This window comes from Vanessa tameamea, chromosome 12 (genome assembly GCF_037043105.1).
Source record: "Vanessa tameamea isolate UH-Manoa-2023 chromosome 12, ilVanTame1 primary haplotype, whole genome shotgun sequence".
Lineage (NCBI taxonomy): Eukaryota > Metazoa > Arthropoda > Insecta > Lepidoptera > Nymphalidae > Vanessa > Vanessa tameamea.
Window position 1 is genome coordinate 4,354,696 of NC_087320.1, and position 23,491 is coordinate 4,378,186.

The 23,491-nt window shown below is 31.2% G+C and overlaps 1 protein-coding gene and 1 long non-coding RNA gene across 2 annotated transcripts in view; one reads left to right on the plus strand and one right to left on the minus strand.

The window, feature by feature from the left end:
- LOC113392939 (uncharacterized) overlaps positions 1-3,853 on the plus strand; it is a 53,051-nt gene extending 49,198 nt beyond the window's left edge. Inside the window, exon 4 of the long non-coding RNA XR_003368447.2 lies at positions 2,220-3,853. This is a non-coding gene — a long non-coding RNA (uncharacterized LOC113392939). The remainder of the gene's footprint in view (positions 1-2,219) is intronic.
- The window catches only part of LOC113392937 (homeotic protein ultrabithorax), a 118,581-nt gene extending 109,793 nt beyond the window's left edge, over positions 1-8,788 (minus strand). The window contains exon 1 of the mRNA XM_026629568.2: positions 7,679-8,788. Coding sequence (XP_026485353.1) covers positions 7,679-8,138 — 460 coding nt within the window. The 5' untranslated portion in view covers positions 8,139-8,788. The remainder of the gene's footprint in view (positions 1-7,678) is intronic.
- Positions 8,789-23,491: the final 14,703 nt, after the last annotated feature.

Genomic DNA, 23,491 nt, shown 5'->3' on the forward strand with positions numbered 1-23,491 from the left:
TTCACGCCCACTTTTTATGGTAAACCATTAAACACTTTTACTTCAATGCACGTGTGTGTTACATTTCCAAGGAAAAATGCACAATAAAATGCGTTATGCTATTTCTTTTTATAGTTTTAATTAAATACTTAGAAAAATACTAGTTGAATACTTCATCGCAGGTCAAAGGAAATCCAACAACGTGTGTTATATTGTCTCTTATAATTGTAGTGTTAAAGTTACATAGTTGTATTCAAATGAGAAAAACTGAATGTATTTAAATGAGCCGTCTATGATTTCCTGCGGTAAATATGAGTATAATCTGTGTTATATTTATTCATAATTACGTTGGGCGCCCTTTCATATGATTGCAAGCTACATGTGTAATTAGTGAGCACAGAGCGGTTCGAGTTTCTCATATAATTTCATTTGAGTAATCGCTCTACTTGACGATCGACTTAAATGGCCGTGAAAAATATAGATAGTTATATATTAAATATATAATAAAATTGTGAAAATTCATAAAAGTGATCGACGTTTCGTTTTTTTTTAAATACGAAAAATGAATAAGTAACTTAAGTAAATGACTAGGATATTAGTAAAAATTTGATTCTATTTATTACAGCCCTCTTATATTCGGTCGAAATTTGATTTCGTTTTCTGCCAACAATCCAGTTTCGGTCGGTCGGTCTCTATCAAAAAGTATTTTGAATATAATTTGATTCTTTTATATTGTATTTTGCATTTTCCGATCGATCATAGTGTTTTTTTACTTTACTATATATTTATTAAGAATATAGTGTAATATTTATGTGCCAATATACTAAGTTGTAAGTAAGTACGTAATTTATATAAATAACTGTTTATATTATTTTTATTACTGCGATAGTAATAATTAAACGCTTTATCGTCTTTTCTTTCTGTTAAAACATACAATATTTATATAATAATTTAAAAATAAAGCTGAGATATGGATATATGGCCTAAAATAACACCCTCGGGCAACCGAACCGACTAACTTCGAATGTATAATAATACCTATTTATCCATAAACGTAGATATACTGTATGGTGCATTATGTACATTTCATGATAAACATAACACGATTATATACCTAGCTTTATTTCGTAAAGTATTATGAAATTCTATGAAATTATTAACAATTATAAACATTTTTAATTAAAACTATTGATCATTATTTTTCATTACGGTTTTAAAGCTGTATAAAAGATTTAAGAAGAAGCTTATTATTTTATAAAATATGTAAACTTCTTTCTCATAATCTTTAATGAAAAGAACATTACGATTTATTTTTAAATTATAAGAAAATACTTGTAAGTACAACGTCACATTAAAAAACAAAAAATAAAACTATTTTTCTTAAGGGTAAGTTATATCATTAATAAAATACCAATTATAGATTTCTCAATGGGTTATGAAATCGAAAATAAAAGTAACCGATACAATTTCTCAACAAACAAAGAGTGGAATCGAAACAATTGTAAGATTACTGTAGAGAGTCACGGTTCGGTTGTACGTAACCGATGATTTTCAATGCAACGCGTAATAACCTGACCCCGCGGTTCCCAGCGTGAGCTGGATTTCATTTACTATCTTCATACAGCATTATCTACTTAGACACACTTGAATTTTTAGGTGAAATCAATTTACATAGGTTATTAAACGTAAATACATAGGTATATAGCTACGATATATTAAATATTTACCTTTAATATGGAAATACCTTAATAAATTATTATGCTTGTATTAAAATCAATAGTCTATAATTATATTGAGACAAATAAGAATTATGTATATAATTTTTATACGAATAAATTATCTATTTACCTTATAATTTGCTTACTATAGTAGAAGCTATCACTGGCTAACTTATGACCTGTGTAACAGTTAGTGCATGTTAGATACTTTTTATTGCATGAATTATAGACTTCCCAAGCGCTAGAAAAAACCGAATAACTTTAAGCTAAGTGTATGTGAACATATATAGTTTTTTTTTTGCAAAGCAAACAATTAATTTATTAATTACATGCAACTTTTACTGAGACAACATTAGTTTTATTAGTTATAAATAAACTTAAAAACTATTTAATTTAAAATATACCTTATAGTTGTACTAGATCTCACAATAACTCACTCCAAATATACCCAATACAAAAAGGAGCTATATCTCAGATTAAAATAATGGTATTATTATAATAAAATATATGTTATTTTTGCAGCGGCGCATGAGTTTCCGAAGATCACAGCGAGATTTCATCGAGAGTCGCACACAAAAAGAAAGTACGCACACGAAGATGCACCCGGGTTTCATATTTATCACTTCACAGCTGCACACCTATGATCGATCCTTATCCAAGATGGCCGCCGGCGCGCCGCGCGAACAGGCGGGATACAAGCGCATGCGCACCTCCTCCGCCATACCGCGGACCCGTCAATCTTTTTCACTGCACGCAATTGATTAACGCATTCTACTTATTAATTATATTATCAACACGCTAAGTTCAAACAAGCGTGCTCACTCGTACACGATTTTTGCTGTACTAAAATTCAAAAAACTTAGGCGTACCTATTCAAAACTTGAAAGCCATAAAACATATCTCCCCCATTATTAGTTTATGGCTTGCGAGTTGCGACTGTTACGGGCTATTATGTTGTTATTTTTGTGTGTATTCAGTGTTTGTTTTGATTGTGTGCGGTGGACGGACGAGCCAATTTGGGGAACCATTACAAACGCTTCTATTGAGTACGTAGAGCATTCTTTATGAACTACTTGTCAAGGTCGTTTCATTTGTCTAGCCATGCTTAAGTATTTGTTAAAGAAGTTTTTGTTTTTTCGAGTATTAACAACAAAGTTGTATATTCCTTTACATCTTTTATTTATTATTAATTATTATAAGTAGTTATATAACTGTTATTCTATATACATTTTGTAGTATAAAAATTGTTTGTTTATCTATAAATTAATAATTGTACTTCTATGTATGTATAAAAACTAATTTAGATTCGATGCGCATCGAAAACATAAACTAGAGCACTCTTCTTGACGTGTATCATGAGTCACGGAGGCGTTAGTCTGCATTCTATAGAAACTAAAGATTTATAACCTAAACTCAAGTAAAGTGCGATGCATAGCGAAGTGCGAAAAATAAAGTCGAAGCTGCAATTTACAAAAAACTAACATATGCGAATATTTTTAAATCCTTTTATTTCGCCAATATGTAGTCATGGAATAGGATGAAATGAAATGTAAAATTATGCAAATTTCGTAAGAAAATAAATAATTTAATTTCCTTGAATTTTCCCACAGAGTTTATATTGAATGCTAATTCAGCTTTAGTAGAACAACTTATTGGCAGACATCATTCAATTACTCACGATGAAACAGCAAACATTCTTTAGAATGATTACATCCTACACAATAAATGTAAATACAAGCTACTAAATTTACCTCCAACTATGATAAATCAAGTCAATTAACAATATTAAAACTTTATCTGAAAATAATATAGACTATCATTATATATTTATAGATTTAAATAATATAAATTTATAAGATAGTCGTTTATTAGATTAGCTTCAACATTGTATTTTGTTATTCGACGCGCATCGAAGTTGTAAAGTAGAGCACCGTCCGCGGCGGGTTTTGAATGACTCATGACGTATTCCCAGGCAGTTACCCGTACGTTTTGATTTTACGCATTGAATATTTTAAAAATGCGGTATTAATTCTTTAAGCAGCTTTTAATTTGTTTAAAATAATCTCTGAGATTAAATAAAATATCTACAAAATGTCGTCAATGCGACGGAATGTTACAATTGCTTTAAGTACTGAGTTTTATAAATTAATTAATTAATTAGACGGAGTTGAATTTATATTTCATTTCGAAATAACGGCAATGTACTAAATATCGTTATTTCGAAAATAATTTAATCATATTGAGCTTAATTTTGTTAACAAGTTTGACAAATGAAATAGAAATTAGTAGGTATTGTGCAACCATTATAGTTAAGACGACTTGAATAATATGAAGTTCTCAAACTTCATATAGTGTTGGGATCGTAACTTGTTTTAGCGGAGGCAAGTTTGCTTCGTTCAAACCACATTATCGCACGTTTTAAATAATTGAGGTTCGTCCATTATACAAAAGATTGGGTAAAGGCACTTGTACTTACAAATTACTAGAGTATACCGCCGGCCATTTTAAAATAACCTTGAAGCTTAATAATTGTGGTACCGCACTTATCTTCTAGCTACCGTATTCTAGATAGCGAACTAGTTTATTTAGATCGATGAAATTATTTCATTGTACTTTTAATAGAAAACGTAACAAGCTAAAGATTGCGGATTCTAATCCGGGTAAGCACTATTTTCGATTTCGAAAACATAGTGGAACCTGCATGTTTCGGATGAAATCCTTTCACATTGTACTATTATGTAGTTAAAAGGCAAGATGCAATAGACACTTCGGTAGAATTCGCTTCAATATATCCCTTTATAAACAAAACGCTTTGAGACAATCATAAATTGTTACTGTACTTAGTATAATAACCAATACTTAAATTACCTACATGGTAAAATGTTTTCGAAATTTATAATTCAATCGATCTGAACAATTTGGAATAAATTACGAAATATTTCACGTTGAAGACAAAGAATGAAATCAATTGCTCTCGAATTCGAATTATAAAAAGACAAATCGAAATAATAAGAGAGTCATGTACAGAGGACGTGAAGGAGCAACTAGGTAGTGATTACAATATCTCATTTCCCTTTAATAAAGGAGCATTTAAAATATTCTGCCTCGAGCGAAATTCAGTCGCCAATTTTGGAACCTGTTTAGAAATTATAGGGTCAGGCCTCAGCTTAAGGTTAGATGCAGGTTGTAACGCAAGGCAGAAAAACTCTACGAACACTGAAGAAACCCTTTTTTATATTAAAAATATGCATTTATTTTTTATAGTTATATACAAATTGCGATACATGTTATGAATAAGGAGTTGTAAATGTGTTTAGAATAAACATTTCTCAGCAAAAAATCGTCTTATGAAAAGAATCCAAATATATTTTGAACAATTTTTTTGTTTCGTTTAATTGTGCTAATGACGCTGCACTTTAAGCGCATCATCAAATTATTCTCCTCTTTAAGCTCGTCTGGTTAATTACTAACAAAGTTCTTACAAAATGTGAAAGTATCACTGTTCCGTATAGAGAAATAAGTTGAACATTAATCGTGATTTAATGAACATTATAATAGAGTAGCGCCATCTATCGTCAACGATATTTATGAAAATCCTAATTATTAATTTTTTAAAAGTTCTACTCATACATGAAATTATATTTTAACTGAAAAATGTCACATGAAAAACAACTTGGAACAACAAAAAAAGATTGGAAACAGTATTCAAAGATGTATACGCACCATAAAACTATTCTTATGTGTGTTATACTTGAGTAGGTATATATAATAATATTTGGAATAATATGAAAATATAAAAGACTTATTAAATAAAATTATCCACGCGGCCACGGTTTCGCAAGAGGACCCTAAATCAGAGTTTGTATGCAAACAATTTCTGACGAGTGATTTATAAGGAACTACACTTTGCTTTTTTCTCCAAGAATTAATTACACGGCTACATTTATGTTATGTTTTTCCACGCTTATATGATAAATCATTTCGGTAATATAAAAACACTAATTAAGTTATAATAAAATGTTAAAAATTTAATTTTTAAATAATATTTAACTACATTTTGTTAATATTTCAGCTTCATTAAAATCATGATCGTAATTTTTAAATTTGGAATAACGGTTATTAATTTGCGATAAAAGCTAATTATTGGGTTTGGATAATTTAAATTAAAAAGATTATTCATGACATAATTATACAACAGATCTAAACCAATCAAACTTTTTTTAATATAATTTCGTAGGCTAAACAGATTGGAATTAACGTTCCAATTATGAAAACAAATTTGTCGCATTCAAAATACAAACAAAATTCGATAGCGTTCGAATTCGTTATAAGGACGAGAACAGACAAGGCTGGCCTCATACGGTCCACATGGACACGGCCTTGTATTGTTTTCGCGGGCCGCGTTGCGTGAACCCGAGTGAAATATGGCCGACAGTTCGACTACTCATTTTGGTTATTTTTATTTTTTAGGCCGTGTTACTTAATTTTATCAAGTCGCATGAGTTATGAGAATCAGGACCACACACGCATCGTGTTAATTACGCGTTAGTAATACGCTTACCTCTGCATGTCACTTGGATTTAATTCTAATTGATATTATGCAATACAACATCTGATGAAACAAATTGCAAAATATACACTATAATGAGGTAAAACATTAAATTAATTTCCGCTTCGTGCTTGCAATATAAAGGTCTTAACATTTGCTCATTGTAATTAAAATTGTATTTATCACAAATAAGACATTCAAATAAGAATCTCATATTAAATAGATTCTAACCAGTTATGTCAATAACTTGATACTAATTACTTATTTATGCAAATAAGAATAATTATCACCATTTTTAGTTTCTAAATTCTTGCAATTGCTAAATCGAGCGTTAGTGTCAAGTTCGACATACAAAATAGTGACTATGTTGGTTAGCACTTGAAGCTAAAGTTAATAATAATGCGCCCAAACTAGACCGGGCCATTGACCCGGGCGGGCGGAGCGGCGCTCGCGCACCCAAGAGCTCTAAAATGTAGCATGACAAAACTGCTAGAATCATTATTCTTACCCGCAACGTGTAAAATTTTAATGAATGGAATTCTTTTATGATTTGGTTTTTGTCTTTTAGTTAGTGCTAGTCTGATGATTTTATCTTTTTTTACATTTCATTGCAATTTGATTCTTGGTATGAAAATGAAATAACTAACTATTGTAACTTCGTATCAATTAAATGAATTACTTAGAGAATTCAGTATAAGCTGTTACATTTTTTACTTTATTACTAAATCTTTTTTTATTAACTTATATTGGAATAGTTGTTTAAAATTATATATTCTTGGCAATACACATCACAATAAATTTAATTCGAACATTAAGTGAGGGCAGTCAAATAAAAATAAGTTATGTGTAGTTATCATTTATTTTTATTTTTTTCAGTTTTAAGCTATTTAAAATATTAGAGAAAAAATATTATGTTGATTATAATAGTGTAACAATATTAAAAGTTTAAATTATAATAATATAAATATTTTCATTTTGAAAATAGTTTTAACTCAAAAAATATAATTATATTATTTTTTTACTTTTTAGGCTTTTACAAATAACCAGTGTCATAATGATTTATCGCAAATAATTCATAAATATAATGTATTTTAATTAATATTTAATTTGATATATACCCCTTCCTAGCTTATTAGAACCTATTGGCATCTTATTGGAAGTCCCTACTTTCTTTTATTACGAGATCATATTGATTCATTCGGGATCGGCTACATTTTAGAGCTTTCTTCTAAGTTACTCTACAGTTATTTTGATTTACCGTTAATTAATTTCTTTTGCTTTTGCTTAGAACATATAAATTATGTTTCATATTTGAATTAAAAGCTTAATCAACTGTTTCTTTAAATTTATATTTAGTGTAACTATTTTGTATATTAAAACAGTGATAAAAGTTTTTATCTCTTATGGCATATTTAATGACAAAATATCTTACCTGCAATGGCCATCCAAGGATAAAATGTGTGATTGGTGGGCTGATGTTGGACCGGTTGGGCTGAGGCTGCGGCTCCGGGTAACGCGCATTGGTTTCCCCAGGGAAGGGCTCTACCTGGACTTGATGATTCACTGTACCGCGCTTCTGGCGTGCACGCTGCGGGCCTCACGAGTGCTCCGAGGCCTGAACCCCATGCCTCCTTTCCTCCATAGCCATTTTGTTGCTCACCGCCCGCTTTGGAACAATCTGCCTTTGCGTATTGCTGCTCTCCCGCGTAAAGTTTGCAAGCGGCAGCTACTGAGGCGTCGTATGGGGAGTCCTGGGGCCTCGGCTGGTGCAAGGCATGGGGTTGGGCGTACGTCAACCCCAGGGGAAAACCGCGGTACTGGTCGCCGCCACCGCCGCCCTGATGCACTCCATGGGCCCCGTAGAAACCACCCTGCTCGAAATAGGAGTTCATTCTGATTGGTCACCGACACTAACGTCACTGAGTTAGAAAACACTTATGTCATCGCGGCCCCACGCGCCGTGATAACGCGACCTCCGCCGTCACTCCGAATAGATGAGTGAATATTAACTTTATTAATTTTATTGCCTATTAAACGTCACTCGAGCGTCATAATGTGTTTCATCGGCGATAAAGGCCGGTCGACGTGTGTTTACTTTTTACGATTATTTTACGACTCTGAAGCACGTGCCGCGGGTTTTACGAGTTTTTAAACGTTTCCCGGTTCGGGGTGGTATCGCGACAGTGCCGTCGTCACGTGCGAGTGTCTGAGGAATAGTCGTTTTAAATTGTAGTAGTGGACAATTGGACATGTGGTGAAGGCGTGTGTCGCGAGCGAAGTTTGCAGTCGCGTGTGGCGGGAGCGCGCGACTATGTGCCGGGTGCGACCGGCGCGACTCGGCTCACGCAGTCTACTGAGAGCACGGAGAGACACGCGCGCCGCCCCGCGCGCCGCCTGCGATCGCAACACCGACGATTGTTCCGTCCCCTTTTCGCTAATGACTATAAACATTATCAGTAACGCTCTCTTTTCCCTTGCTTATCACTCCTCCTGAAACACGTGTCTCTGACCAAGCCCGAGCACTATACTCGATCATAGCTTCGACATCTATCAATGGTTATAAATATGAGTCTCTACAAAGTATGCTCTACAATCTGAAAATATTTTATTTGTATCATAACATACTTATATGGTTTTATAAAAGTTCTAAAATAAGGTTACAAATCTGTTTAAGTCTCTTTAAGTGGCACTTATTAATCCTTTATTATTCCTAAACACGTCTCATCACAATCAACAAGCAAAAAAAGTGTACAAAAGGCCAATAATGACTCGGCTACTGAAAAGTTAAGCCGCAAAGTCGTAAACTCATAAACGTACAATTAGTGAAACGGGCCAGTAAAGAAAAGATTTTACAACCACTCCTCGGTCGGGCCACAATGAGCGCGCAGTATCGTAACAAGGTGCTGAATAGAGTGAGAAGTCGTAAAGATGATTATTATTTCTTCTACTACCTGTTTTATACGAGTAATGTTCCTATCACTGTCTGATGTTCGGATAAGCCGCATGTGTGAGCGAGACGGCCGATGTTTGTGGAACGCGTATTGCGTAGCGGACGCCGTGATATGTATAGCTGTCTCTGTCCGGTGCAGTCTGGCGCGTGCAGTGGAAGACGCACTATCGAAGGGTAAACAATAGCGCATTATCGCAAGAGCAGTCGGTTCGCGCGTCCAAATGAAGTCATCAAGCGAATGAATGGCTCTGGTGGAGTGTACCCAACGACACGCTCGCATTTTTATTTAGTCAACTCTTTAAGCAAATATTTACGTATAAAAGGGCGGGTAACAGGTCTATAATATAACTGGACTGATAAACATATAAGGATTAAACGTAATAAACTTGAAATATGTCATCGACGTACTTATGTGAAATTTTACTGATAACAAAAAAATATTTTTAAATATATGCTTTTAAAATTTTTCTTATCGTTTTATTTAGTCAATGTTTGAATGTTTTAATTTCATTAATTACTAATATTTGAATACCTACCTGATTATGCAAGTACGACCATTAAGCAAATTTGCAAGCATGGGGTAACTTGAAGAAATTAATATTTCTAAATATGTCACCAGTCACAATGATCTTTCTAGAAACACATTTTTTTTATCTTATTTAATAAGTTTGACTTATCGAGAAGTACATACTCGTACCTAATTTGTTTATTTGGCTCAAATATTTTATATTAATAGAAGATGTATTGGTACACATTATTTACACAAGCAGATTTAATTTTAATTTCCTTTTCAAATTAAAGTCATCAGTCAAGGGTTCATCATCAAATATTTCATGGGTAACCTGTTGCTGCTTACGGCTTTGTTCGCCATTTAAGCTTTGGACGTCTCGTATAAGAAGCCTTCCTTAGCGTTCAAGTTTGCTTCATACCAATTTTCATAAAATTCGATTCAGTTGTTTATACGTAATAGATTAACAGATAGACTAACGGACAAGTTACTTTCGCATTTATCATAATAGTATAGATAGGTATGTGCATTCGTGCGCAACAATAAAGCATATCAGCTCGTATATTATACCCTAAATATTATGATTACTTCTTGTATCTACATAGGTATTTAATTTTATGTTTATTTATATCTAAAATATAAAATATATGTTTGGAAGTTGAGCACGACCATGGATGCATATTATACAGTATTCGAATTTCGGAGTTCAATCAACTCGCAGTAAAAGAGCGTAGTATTTTAAGCTGAATAAATTTTGTGGGAAGATGAAAATTTAAAGCTTTCTAGATCTTTATTGTCTACTTACATTAATTTTTTTTTTTTTTTTACCGATAATCCAACTAACTTTAATAGTAATAGGTATAACATAAGACAAACCCGACAATGATAATGGCCCGAGCTAAGGCCTCGTTTTAGAAGATATCTTAAGGCATATTCCACCACACTGCTCCAAGGCAGGTTTCTGGATAAACATATCGACACTCACTATATTGTCAAACACTTCGAGCACGCTATGTAAACAAACGAGAACTTACTAGCACTTGTATGGGTTTGAACGCATTATCATCGGTTAAGATCAGAGCTTTGTCCACTCGGTCATCAAGGTCGTAACATCGAACGAATGCCTACCTAAAAAACGTGGAACGAAATTTGATACTAAATAGTGAGCAAATATAGCATTATAGAATAACTTAGGTATTAGTAGATCACCAATAGATATTCCTTATGAGAATAATTTTATTATTCTAATAAGATTTTAAAGTATCATGGAATATTACTTATCATCTAAGAATAGGCTTGTAAAGTAGACATACGATAGTAATCATTTACAATTAATGTTTCAATCATATGAATTATTTTTTTTGCGTAGACTATAAAACTAGTTTGATAATGTATGTACATAATCAGAAAGAAACGAGCAGTATTAGCATATTGCTTCTACTTTTTGGTCAAATTAAAAAAATAATACTATTTGTGCTTAACTCATTAATAAGGAATAATATAAATAGATATAGACCGTATATATCGGTACTAAAATATTACATATCAAGATACTTTTAAAATATACTCAAGAATAACATTGTGATCCGAATTCGTTCAAGAGGTTTCTATAGAAAAATTACAATTTTCCAACTATGTTGAATATTATATTTAAAGTTGAAAGCTCTATCTAACGCATTACCTGCAAAGAAAAATCCTAAGTAAGCCAGCTCATTCGCATTCAAGCGACAGATGCGATGATATTCGCGTGGCGGGCGGCGGCGCCCGCGCAGTCCGCGCGTGCCCTCTGTGGCTCGTAAACACGATTTTTACTACCACTTGAACGCTCGTAAACGTCACGTGAATTGCGCCGTTTGTAGAACTCTCAGTAAACACCGCTCAGATTATTTCGTATACGCCTCCGGGGCTAAACCTCGATATAAATTCGAAACTTTATGGAGGCAGCCGGCGAACGCACGTGGTTTGTTATTATGCCGTTCTTTAGACATTTATTGAACCATTATTGACTTGTTTAAAGTATCACCCGCATAATAGAGATAAAGGAGTCGTTGATAGTTTATGTCTTCATCGTACGAGGATACGAGCGAAGCGAGACGCAGCGTCTAGTTGTCTGCGCGGACTCGATTACTGGCGGTTTTATGACTGTAATTTTCCTTTTTATCGAGCCTCATGGGTTTATTGCTAGCCATATGATTGATATCAATCAATGCGCCCGTAATGGACTGTTATGACGTCTGTCTATGAACTGGATCGATTTATTACGAACACGTTTCGCTTATACAAGTCTCAGGCGAAAACCTTCGCACGTGTGAGTTGATATTTTATTATCTGCCACTTCGTTGATGTCTTAGGATTATTATTAAGAAGTGGTAATTCCTGCTTGCTTTGTTTATTTTTTTGTACGACCATAAAAACTAGAAACCGAAATAAGGAAATATTAAATGTCTGAAGTAAAAAAATTAAAAGGAGGCTATCGGTTTTTTATTTCGTACAACTATTTTTTAAATTAATTAGTCTGCGTCACTACCTAGGTAGGTAGTTAGTATAGTTAGCTTATTATATCGGGGCAAAATATTCTATGAAAAAGACTGAACAAACGATTACATTATATTTACATTATAGATATTTACTAGCCCACCCCTGAAAAATGGGTTGTTAGCTAACCCAACTAAAGGCGAGCCAATGATAATGATATAATTTTTTAATTAAATTATATTTATGTATTAACAGTGATCAGCTCTTTTTGTGACCGAGAGCTTGTGTTTGAAGTATTCCTTAACTGGAGGACTCGGCTCTATAAATGAGGATTCTACTGAAGTTTCGAATCCAAAGTGATTCTTAAACACAGAAAAATCGGTTAATATAAATTCACGTATGTATTTTATAATATTATCCTATAAATATAATACTGCTTAATGCATGATAAAATTAGCCTTTTTTACATTAGTTATAGTATAGTAAAAACTAAAAAGGTAAATTGTTTTTTTAGTATTTAAAAATAAGTAATAAATTTTTTGTTCCCAATTTTGTTAACAAATCAGTGTTAATAGATTACTCGAATCGCCCTTGTTTAGTTTTTTTTATAAAATGACAAAGGATTGTCAGCAAACAATACAACAATAAAACTATATTTAACATAAAAAGACTGAAAAGTTTTATATAATAAAAATAAAAAATGACCTGAAATCGAACCTGTCTTTTGCCGAAGTGCGCCATTATTGGATGATGATAGATGATATTTCAGTTAGATAATGTTCACACTAAACACATAAATGAAATAAAATCTGCTGGATGAGATGTAACTTATACAGACAAACACGCCTAGGTACCTACTATATATGTTTTTAACATAGGAAAAATATATATATTTTTAAAGTAGATACATAGTTGGTCCTGACTGTATCGAAAGCATTTTATATCATTACCTTTACTAACTCATCGTTGATTCTTTAAGGATAAATCCCATTAGAATACGCAAATACTACTTAATCAAACAAAAACAATTAGGTTCTGATTTTTTAACGGATTCTATGGACTTTAATGAATTAAGTTTACTTTATTTCATTGAAATATTTAAATAAGTATAATAAAATAAAAAGAAGTGCTTAAATTATGAAGTCCTTTCAGTTAGAAGAATTTTAAAGACTCGATGACGATATTTTTAATTTTATTTGGAGAAGAAACTGACCAATAAAGATTACACAGTAAAGATTTAAAAAAAAAACCATTAATCAGTGGGTACATACACATAAATAATGAGTTTAAAATAATAAAAAAGATATACCTAACTGCAATTATAATAACATCATTCTATTACTCAAAATAAGTTCACAAATAATGATCATAAAAACTTGAAAAGTTTTTTAATTATTTTTTTTACTTATCTAAGTAGTTTATGTCTGACTGTTGGTAATATTATGTCTGCATACATTTTATTATATTTTATTTATATATTAGGCACTTGAACGATGACGAATAAAATAGTTTAAGCGTGTTTTATTCTCGTAAGCAAAACATTAAAAGGGGATTTTGCGATGAATGACTAGGACATCTAAAGTTCAACGATTTAAAAAAATGTTGAATCGATCATATTATTAAGTAATTTATATATGTATATTTGTTCTCTCTCCATACGACGTTTTCGAGTGAAATAACATCTATGTTACAACATCTATATATACTTAGAAAATAGTATTTATTTTTTATTAGAAATTACCGTTAGATCTTTTAAATTTCATAGATTTTAAATGAATGAAATTGAAAATTTGATAGTGTGGGTCAGTATGTTGGGTTTTGGTTGTTAAGATTTCAGTAGATTCTAATTTATATATATGATATAATGAGTTTGATGAGGGCAATTATTTAATAAAATAATATTGTAGCAAGACCGTCATGCAGGTTAGGCTCACTAACTTGGGAACCTTATTAAAAACATCAAAAGACTATTTTCTCTAATTGCTTTATTGGTAATAAAATTCATTAACTATGTTGAAAGAAGTTGAAATCTTCTTATATCAAAGTATTTAACTTGCTACCAATTTAATCAGTTATCTTAAAGTTACTTTTTAAGGCCGTATGTATTCCTACGAGAAAAATCCGTTGTGGTGATTATATACTTATTTTATTCTATTGCCAAATAAGAAAAAAAAATACCATCATCATTATTAAGTGCGTATTTAAATGTCAGGAAACAATTTCAATTTAATATAGGTAGGTATGTATTATGTAGTTTATTTAAGAATGCACCTTTATACTAAAAGTTAAACGAACTTAGGAGATATAGAATTTTGATTTACTCTCGAATTGATTAATGCTCCACCTAGTCTAGTCAACTTTTTCATTACAATTACATATGATAATTAAGGTGTAACATTAGCATTAAGAACCTATTAATCTCTTATTTAAAATGATTGTCACATTATCCAAGTCAGTCAGCTTTGAATGCTAAACTATTATTCGTAAAGATTAATTGACTCATCTAGAAGGATTAGTTGTTATTAATAGTGAACAGACGTTTTTGGACTTGGCAGTAAACCTTGGCATTAGTTCAATGAATCAATTGGTCGCAATAAATCACTCGAACTACTTACTCTCTGTTATGTTATCGAATCTAAATGCATCACTTCGCTTTTGTATATCGATACCTGATTTTAATACATTTTCTAGTGGCTTATGTGATGTGATCGCTCTACGTAGGCGTCACTTACTGATTTGAAGTCAATTTTTAATGACCTCGAGCTAATAATGACGACAAGAATAATCTCCGATTCTTTCATATTGTCAATGTTTTGATAGGTTGTAAGTAACACTAATTATTAAATCTGCACGCTGCAATATCAGTCACAAGGAGTAAGGTAACTAAGTGTCTACTTATTATAGCAGGTATTCCCAAAATATGGCTCGTGACCCAATGGTGGGTCGTGAGCGAATATTATGTGGGTCCTACCTATCTTTACCTTGCCTTACCCCCTTTGCCTTGGATGTTTAATAAAGCTATGAAAGACCTTCTTTTCTTCAGTTGGTAACTTATTCCTAAAATATAGGTACACCTACTGAAATAAATCGAACGCATAAAACTCATTGCGCTTAAATGTAACTAAAATTTACTTCAATTTTAGTTTAATGTTACTACTTTAACTTTAAAGTTTGATTCCGTTTGATTTGAGATTGCGATTATGACAAAAATTATGAACCAATGACATGTTTCTCATTCTTATATAGTTATTCATAAATAGGTACATAGATCTACGAACCCAATAGATCTCTTTGGGATTCAATTTTTTTCAAAAAATTTAAAGAAAATACATTAGCATTAGGTCAATTACTTATTGTTAGTCAAAGAAAGAACTGCCATCAAAATATAGAAAAAAAAAACACCCAAACATGAGAAAAACCAAAATATCAGCAAGTTAATTTTTTGTGTAGATAATCATTTAAATTTTACTATAACCTCGGCAATCGTTTGATTCCCTAGATACGCTATAATCTGTAAACTTATTCATCGTAAAGTTTCATACATAAACGTCCTATCCATCACCATCTACGATAGCCTGTAGATAGTACCCACTAATAGGTATCAGCCTCTATTTGTTCCTGCCATTCTTTACAGCGTTGTGCTTTTTCCTTTTTCCATTTTCCATTTTATTTTTTCGGAACGAAGCTACCTAGCTCACATTTATTATGCGAATGGGCACCATGGCTTAAAATGCTTTCGGAGGTATGGGAGTGTAGGCACTGCCAGTGCTTAAGCTGATACTGATAATTTCTTGACAGAAAAACCCTTAATATTTTATTGGCTGGACACAGGATTTGAACTCAGGATATCTGGAGTTTTATAAGTAACAAGACCAAAGAAGCAGAAACTACATAATACGTTTAAATAAAATATAGGAGTATTTTGAAAATTCAAAATGCTGCAGCGCTGAATCTCTGGATCTGCAATTAGGTAAATCATACATGCAAATTTACATCAATAGTAATGGCGTCAAAATCAATTAAATTCCATTTCACAAATAATATAACTATTTGGGACTCGTCAAAACACCATAATCTCGGGGATAGGAGATCAGTAGATACTGTAGGGTATAGGTATCAGTTTTCAAATCATATAACCAACCTACACCCACACACTTGCAAAGTATAATACAAAAAAAACAACAATAAGTAGAAGTAGGTAAACATAGATTACCTAGGTTTTTTGACTAAGTTTATAATTTTTTATACTTACTTTTATAGTGTACATAATACCTAGTATTAAATATTATGCTTCAAATAAGTACTTCTAAACATTATACGATTTGTTTTTTTCGGTTCATGTAACACGTGCACAAATTATTATTAATTACATCATGAGATTACAGATAAATCGTGTATTGTACGTAACAAAAAATTATAAGATGTTTCTAATAATTAAAAATCATTTTACGTATTTTTAATAAAATTTAATGAGTAACTAGGTAGATATATAAACCCATGTTGTTTTATGAGTAATGTTTTTTGTTTAAGTAGCCTAAGTCCTTAGTTATCTAAAAATGGACACATAAAAGTCATAACTTAAGTATAATTAAGGTATAAATTTAGAAACAATAATGTTATCGCCATCCGATTTCCGGTCATGTTTCATCTCAACGGATGGCAACATTGTACAGCGGGTAGTTGGTAGGAGGCAACTTCAGGGACAAGCTAGCGAAATCGACTGGACTTAAGAAAGTTTTAAAAACAGTGAACTAGTAGTTTGTACCAAAGTTTGCTATAAGTGATAATAGTTGTTTAGTGTATCTCGTGTTATATTCTATTAAAGATAATAATTCCATAATATTCTAAGTTTAAATTATGTGCCTACTTGATGCAACTGCATTTGCTATACTTGCTCCATCTATTAGAGATTATGTTAAGCTTCCAAGAAATAAAAAATATATTGCTGTGATTTACTATGTGAATCTTCATAAATTAAATTGTATTGCTTAAATAAATCTATCTTAACATAATTTAGATATTACGGGTTACTTTTGTTTTAGAGTTTTTATTAAGTACATGAAATCGCCATCTAGTGGCACATGCCTTAAACTCTGAAGCAATTTAATTTACCAAGTGGCTGTTTCAAATGATTGAACATAGATAAACATCTTAAAAAATAAATGCGATTGCAATATTAACCCATTAATAGTAGTCTTTTGATAAAATTCTAAAAATAAATTATTTGTAGTGTAGGTATTTATGCACAAGTAATTATTGTTCATTTTGATAGCTTATCAAAAAATAATCATTCCATAAAACGTTTTGTATTCAATATGATTCACATTTATTACTTTTATCACACGTTACGTAGTATCGCAAAGAAAACGTAGCGTAAGCGCCAATAGAGACGATAACATGGTCGTAAAAACGGATTTTATTACTTTATTCATCATTCGGCTATATAAATTCATCAAGACACTTGTTAATCGTTAAATAAATCTTATTACACAGTAAAATGATGTTTAAATTGACGACAAGCGTTTTATTTTCGTCATAACAATAAAATTTATTTTTATGAGCATGCTTAGTGTGGCTACGTAAAACGCCATCTAGCGGCATCGTGCGAGACCACGTCATGGCGGTAGTTGACGTCATTTGATGGCTATTCACTCCGAGTTTTACGACTCGTTTGTAGCGCTCAAATGAATGGAGGTGTCGTAAATGTGGATTTGAAGATTTAGTAAAACTTCGCAATAGCCTGATATGAGGTGCTTGGTATCTTCATTTCCATTTCAGCTATCTATTTACATTTTAATCCTATTTAAAGATTGTACGTATTTATTATTAACTACTGACGTTTCGTATTTAATCTGTGTGAGACATTTAGCTACTTTGCAAATATAGCAAATAAAAAATACCCTTGTTAACGATGAAAAACTAACGCACTGAGATACAGATACGTACGAATAAAAAGAAATTTCGAGTGTGTGTTGTTTTGTAGGTTAACCATATTGAAGCCTATCATAAAAATAATTACATAGGTAAGGAAATACTAATAGCAAGTAACGAATTAATAACAAACATAAAAGTTAATTATATCTAATCGTGTTTTTATTAGATAAATATGGCAATATGTAATTATAACATTATTTTCTATTTTTAAATGTGCTATTAATTTAAGCAAACTATAATTAATTTATCTACACTATTTTCACTTGAAAATGTACTTCAAATAATAAAACAATAATATAATAATAATACCTATTTGATTTGTGAAGCACGTAATATATTTTTAATTATTTATAGAAGTAGATTAGGCGATATCCAATGTCGCGATGCGCACTGGTGTGAACAAAATAAACTGTGGAAATGAAACTGTCCCCATGCTCTTTCCCCGTTCTTAGCAACATTAAAACGATACTAACTTTGCATAATTGTCTCATTCACGCACGTACATTTATAGCGATACCGCTTAGTTATGCTATCTCTTTCGCGCTCACTCGTCAAAATGGCCTCCAAACGAGATGTTTTGAAGGAACGCCGCTGTCGACTTTTGTTGCTTGTAATGGGCGGAGCGTACTACAGGGACGAAATTTGACGTAAGTCCAACAAGTAAAATTATATTGTTTGTTAATTTTTAATAATAAAATTTTTGTTAAGTAACAATTTATATTTAATTTGTTGTTTATTTTTAGTGCTGAAGTTTTATATTATATTAATTGCTTCTGTGATACTATAGATCATTTTGGGTACAATTATATTTAATAAATACTTTTCTAGTAAACACGGTGTACCGAATTCGTATTTTACGTTTATTCGTAGATAGTTTTATCTACTTATAAAAAAATGCTTAATTATATCTCTCTCGATTTAGATGTGAACTAACCCTTTATCTTTATTCATAGGTACCTAGGTATATAGTTATATTTAAAAAATAAAGCCATTTAAAAAAAAACATGATTATATTATTTTGTTTTGTTGTGTTTTTTGTTTTTACGTATTCTTAATAGTTACTAACCGTCTAAAGATGTCGTTGAACTTTAAAGATTCAGTCAAACTCGAAAAGAAAAGTTTAGACACCAATCTGTTAAATATATACCTAGTCAAGACAAGAAGACGAAGATAAATGACATACATAAATGCTACTATCAAGTTAGTTACGATTTACTTGTTCAACGTTTCATTTTTCATGATTTAAATACTTAATTCGAATATTGTTCTTTTTTATTCTTAGAAGGTACTTTTGCTAATCGGTTAAATAAATTTATTTTCTAATACACAACTATTGATAAATTATAACTACAAGAGAGATATTATTTATAAGTATATGCTGATATGAAGTAGGTACCTTAATATTAAAAGTTAAATATATTTTTTGAACAAAAGTTTTTTAATGTATCAATTTAACTATTTAAGTCACAATTTAAGTTATGAAATGTTTTTTTTTGTTTTTTTGTAATATATTATTGTATTGAAATTGATAGATCAAACTACGTCCCTGGATAACCGGATCTGGATATGGCGACGGTTGCCGTGTGTGACGAACGACCGATAATAGTTTGTGTCTTATAAAATATATTTTTGGTCATTAAAACAGGTAAATAATTATAAAAGTTCGATTATCTTATACCTAGTTATACAAAGTGTATTGTGAGTGAGTGTCGCTGAAAAGTAACAATTAAATGATTACTTTTAAGCAATATTGTGTTTGTATGCGTCCGCCATTACTGTCGTTCGTTCCCTTAACAGCCGCTAGATGTATCGTTATCTCCCTCACTCCATACGAAAAAGTTGAAATACAAGATTGAACGTTTGGTTATTGAGAAAAATAGCATTAAAACCATTTTAAGGATTTATACATTGAAAATAAGCCTCAGTATGGTAACTTTAAAAGTACTGAATAATAATTTATTTTAAACTCCGAATAATGTAAGGTATGATTTCTTTAGTTTTTATTTTAAATTCTGTTTGATAAAGTATAAACTATATCTAAGACTACACAGGTACCTAAGCAGTGATAAGTAAGTTCATATTAACAATAAATAATTATATGTTGGTTATCTGTTTACCTTCTTGCTTCTGCTATAGGTATATCATCTACCTACCTATATCATCATTAGGAACCAAACCAATATAAAATATTCACTAATAAGTGGAAATATTACCTTTTTGCGTAAAATTGATACCTAAACATTTAATTTTTATAATATAACAAAGCAAGTCAATTTTAATCATAGGTATATTTAATTTTAGAATTATAGCTCCTATGCTATACCTACCTAAAACATTTTTAAAGGTAGGTACAAAATTTGTAAGTAAATAGATACTTATCGCAATTTAAAGTTAGTTTATTTATAAGGTAGGTAGGTATCTCTATTTTAAAAACTAGGAATTACTACGTAGGTACTTAAGTAAGGTAAGTAATTAGGTAGGTAATTAACATCTACTTACCTACCAACAATTGTTTTCTTTGTTGTTTGTAAAAACAAGGAAAATGATTGAATTTGGTATTATTATGTATTAAATAAGTAACATCTTACTTAGGTAGGTATATTTCAAAGTTATTTTGGTGCTTTGTAGGTATCTTGCCGAGATCGCGCCGCCATATTGGATACATTAATGGCGTCCAAAACCAGTCTTTGGACATGGGTAGTTCATCACACTTATGTTATAATGTGTTTTTGATAAATTTGAGTTACTGAAACGTTTTCTATACCTGTCTTATTTAACTACGTCTATATAATAAACCTACCTTTGTTTTTTCATAAAATTGGAGTAGTTTAGTAGATAGTCAAATATTTTCTATAGATTGTGAAGCCATCTAAGTGCTTCTTAACATCTAGCAGGTAACAAAACCTCATAATAAAATTATCTATGATTAAGTCTTGACTGCTATCAGTTTTATAGTAGTATTATTTTGTTATTTAATGAAATAATAATACAACAATTTAATGAAATAACTACATTGACAACTTAATTTGATAATTTGATAAACGAATTAATACTTAATTCATATCTATAAGTAGGTATGTGGACAGTGATAATATATTTAAATCTTCACTTAAAATTCCTTCTATTGTGTATGGCTGAATAAATATAAACAAAATACCACATTGGCCAGTTACTGCAACGAAATTAAAAATTGATTGGGCAATTTAAATTCAGAATCACGTGTATCGTTTCCCTGCCGACGGTGAACGCTAACCCACGCATAACACAACCACCATAATATGAACCACGATCTTTCCTAATTCAACCAATTTTCAAAAAGAATCGCATAACAGCTGTGACTAAGAGAGTTTTTGTTTTTCTGGATGACGTTCAAATGAAATAAATATTTTCACGCATTTGTATTTCGTCAGCAGCAATAGGTTATATGAATTTGACAGGTTCGGTTTGGTAAAATCCCTTATGCCTATCTAAATTCAATTCTCGTTATTCAGCGCATATGTTTACGGCATTCCACTCCTTAAAATGAGAAAAACACGTACTTAGATATATACTATCAGGAGACTACTAATTATATTAAATAAATACTTAATGACTATAATTAATTATTTATAACGACTTATAAATAATTTAATATAGGGACTACATTTAGAGTAGTCACAATTTGTAAATATTTAGTATTGGAACCGCAATAACCTATACTTTTGATATTAAATTCACATTTGATGCAAGATTGGAAAATTACATTTAGATGCTTAGTGAAACTCATAAGATTTTGTTTTATTTTGTTATTATAACTAGGTAATTAGTTCTAAGTAGGTATTCGTATAATATTTAAACAAACATTTACAAACATTTTAATACAACAGTGTTCGGGTAGTTTATTAATTATCTATTATATAACTGTATAACAAGTGGGTACATACCTATAGTAATAAGCTCAGGAAGTAAGAGTTGTTAGTTTAAGAATGAAAATTTACCCCAAAATTAACTATTAAAATAGGTAACTATTGTGCAATGTTTTTAATTTGCAGTTTAGGTACATCATTGACTTATTTATGTTATTTACTATTGCAACAAATCATAATTGGTCCGTTTGTCTGTTGTACTTTCATTGCCGAACCATTGAACCGATTTTGATGAAATTTGGTATAAAGCAAGCTTTAACACCAAGGACATAAGCTACTGTTTTATGCTTAACAGCTAACGTGCAGCTCCTAAAACGGGAGCGAAGCCGCGGGCGTAACTAAAATCTTAAATAAAAGTCTAAAATAAAAGTGATGAAGGACAATGGGGCCCTACGAATTTTATAGTTATATAAACCTGATATTTATTTAGTAAAAGAAAAAATATGAAAAGCTCACTAGGCTTTTTTCATTCTAATTTATGTAATTCGAACATATGATTCTATCATATGAAATAGCAATGTACCTACATACTATTTATCTACGAAAAAAATACGATGCAAATATAAAAGAAAGCTAGGTTAGCTAGCTAGCTTTTAACTAGGTAAGGTAACAATATTGTTAATCGAGTTACTTTTTAGTTGATGAGACAAATAATTAAAAAAAATCTGTCACAATCGTCAAATTTAACAATGCCAGACTTTGAAGTGATCTGGTTTATTCATGAAAAATCATGTGATTAGTTATTTGTAAAAATATTTGGTGCATAAAAACTAAATATCATAAAAAACTGTATGCATTTGGAGGAATTGTTAAGAACTTTACTAGCTAAAGTAAAAATAAGTGAACTAGTAACTTAGTAAAAAAGTAACTAGCTAGTTTTCTCCAAATAGTATTTACCATTTGAAAAAAATTGAAACTTGAAGGAACGACTACCCATTATTGCCTTTAATTCAAAATCAGCTATGTAATTTTTATGGTAGATGAAAAGAATATTATCGATGACTGCTTTCGAGGAATCACTGATAATGATATTAAACCCTCAAAAATGCATTAAAACTTGTGCTACCAGTGGGATTACGATATACGGGTTATGATCGAAGATCCAATTGTCGCAGGCAGCCCTAAAACTGTAAGCAAATATTTGTACATTCAATCAGAAGACAACCTCAGAAAAGTGTTTTTTAAATACATACATATACATGTCATTCGAGATAACCAATCTGTGTGTCAGAGGTTGTAAAATTTTCTTCGCTCTCAAGTGGGCGACGTTTTTGTTATCATTTGTGTCGGTCCCAGTCTTTTCTCGCCTTGATAATGTCAAAAGATATGTGAGAAAGGATTACTGATTTATGCACAGCATGGTTTGTTTTTTGAACCGCAATTATCCTATTGACCTTTGATTGGGTTGTAGGGGCATACAATTTGGAATTATTTGGCTTTCCATAATAATCCAATAATTTACTACAAGTAAAT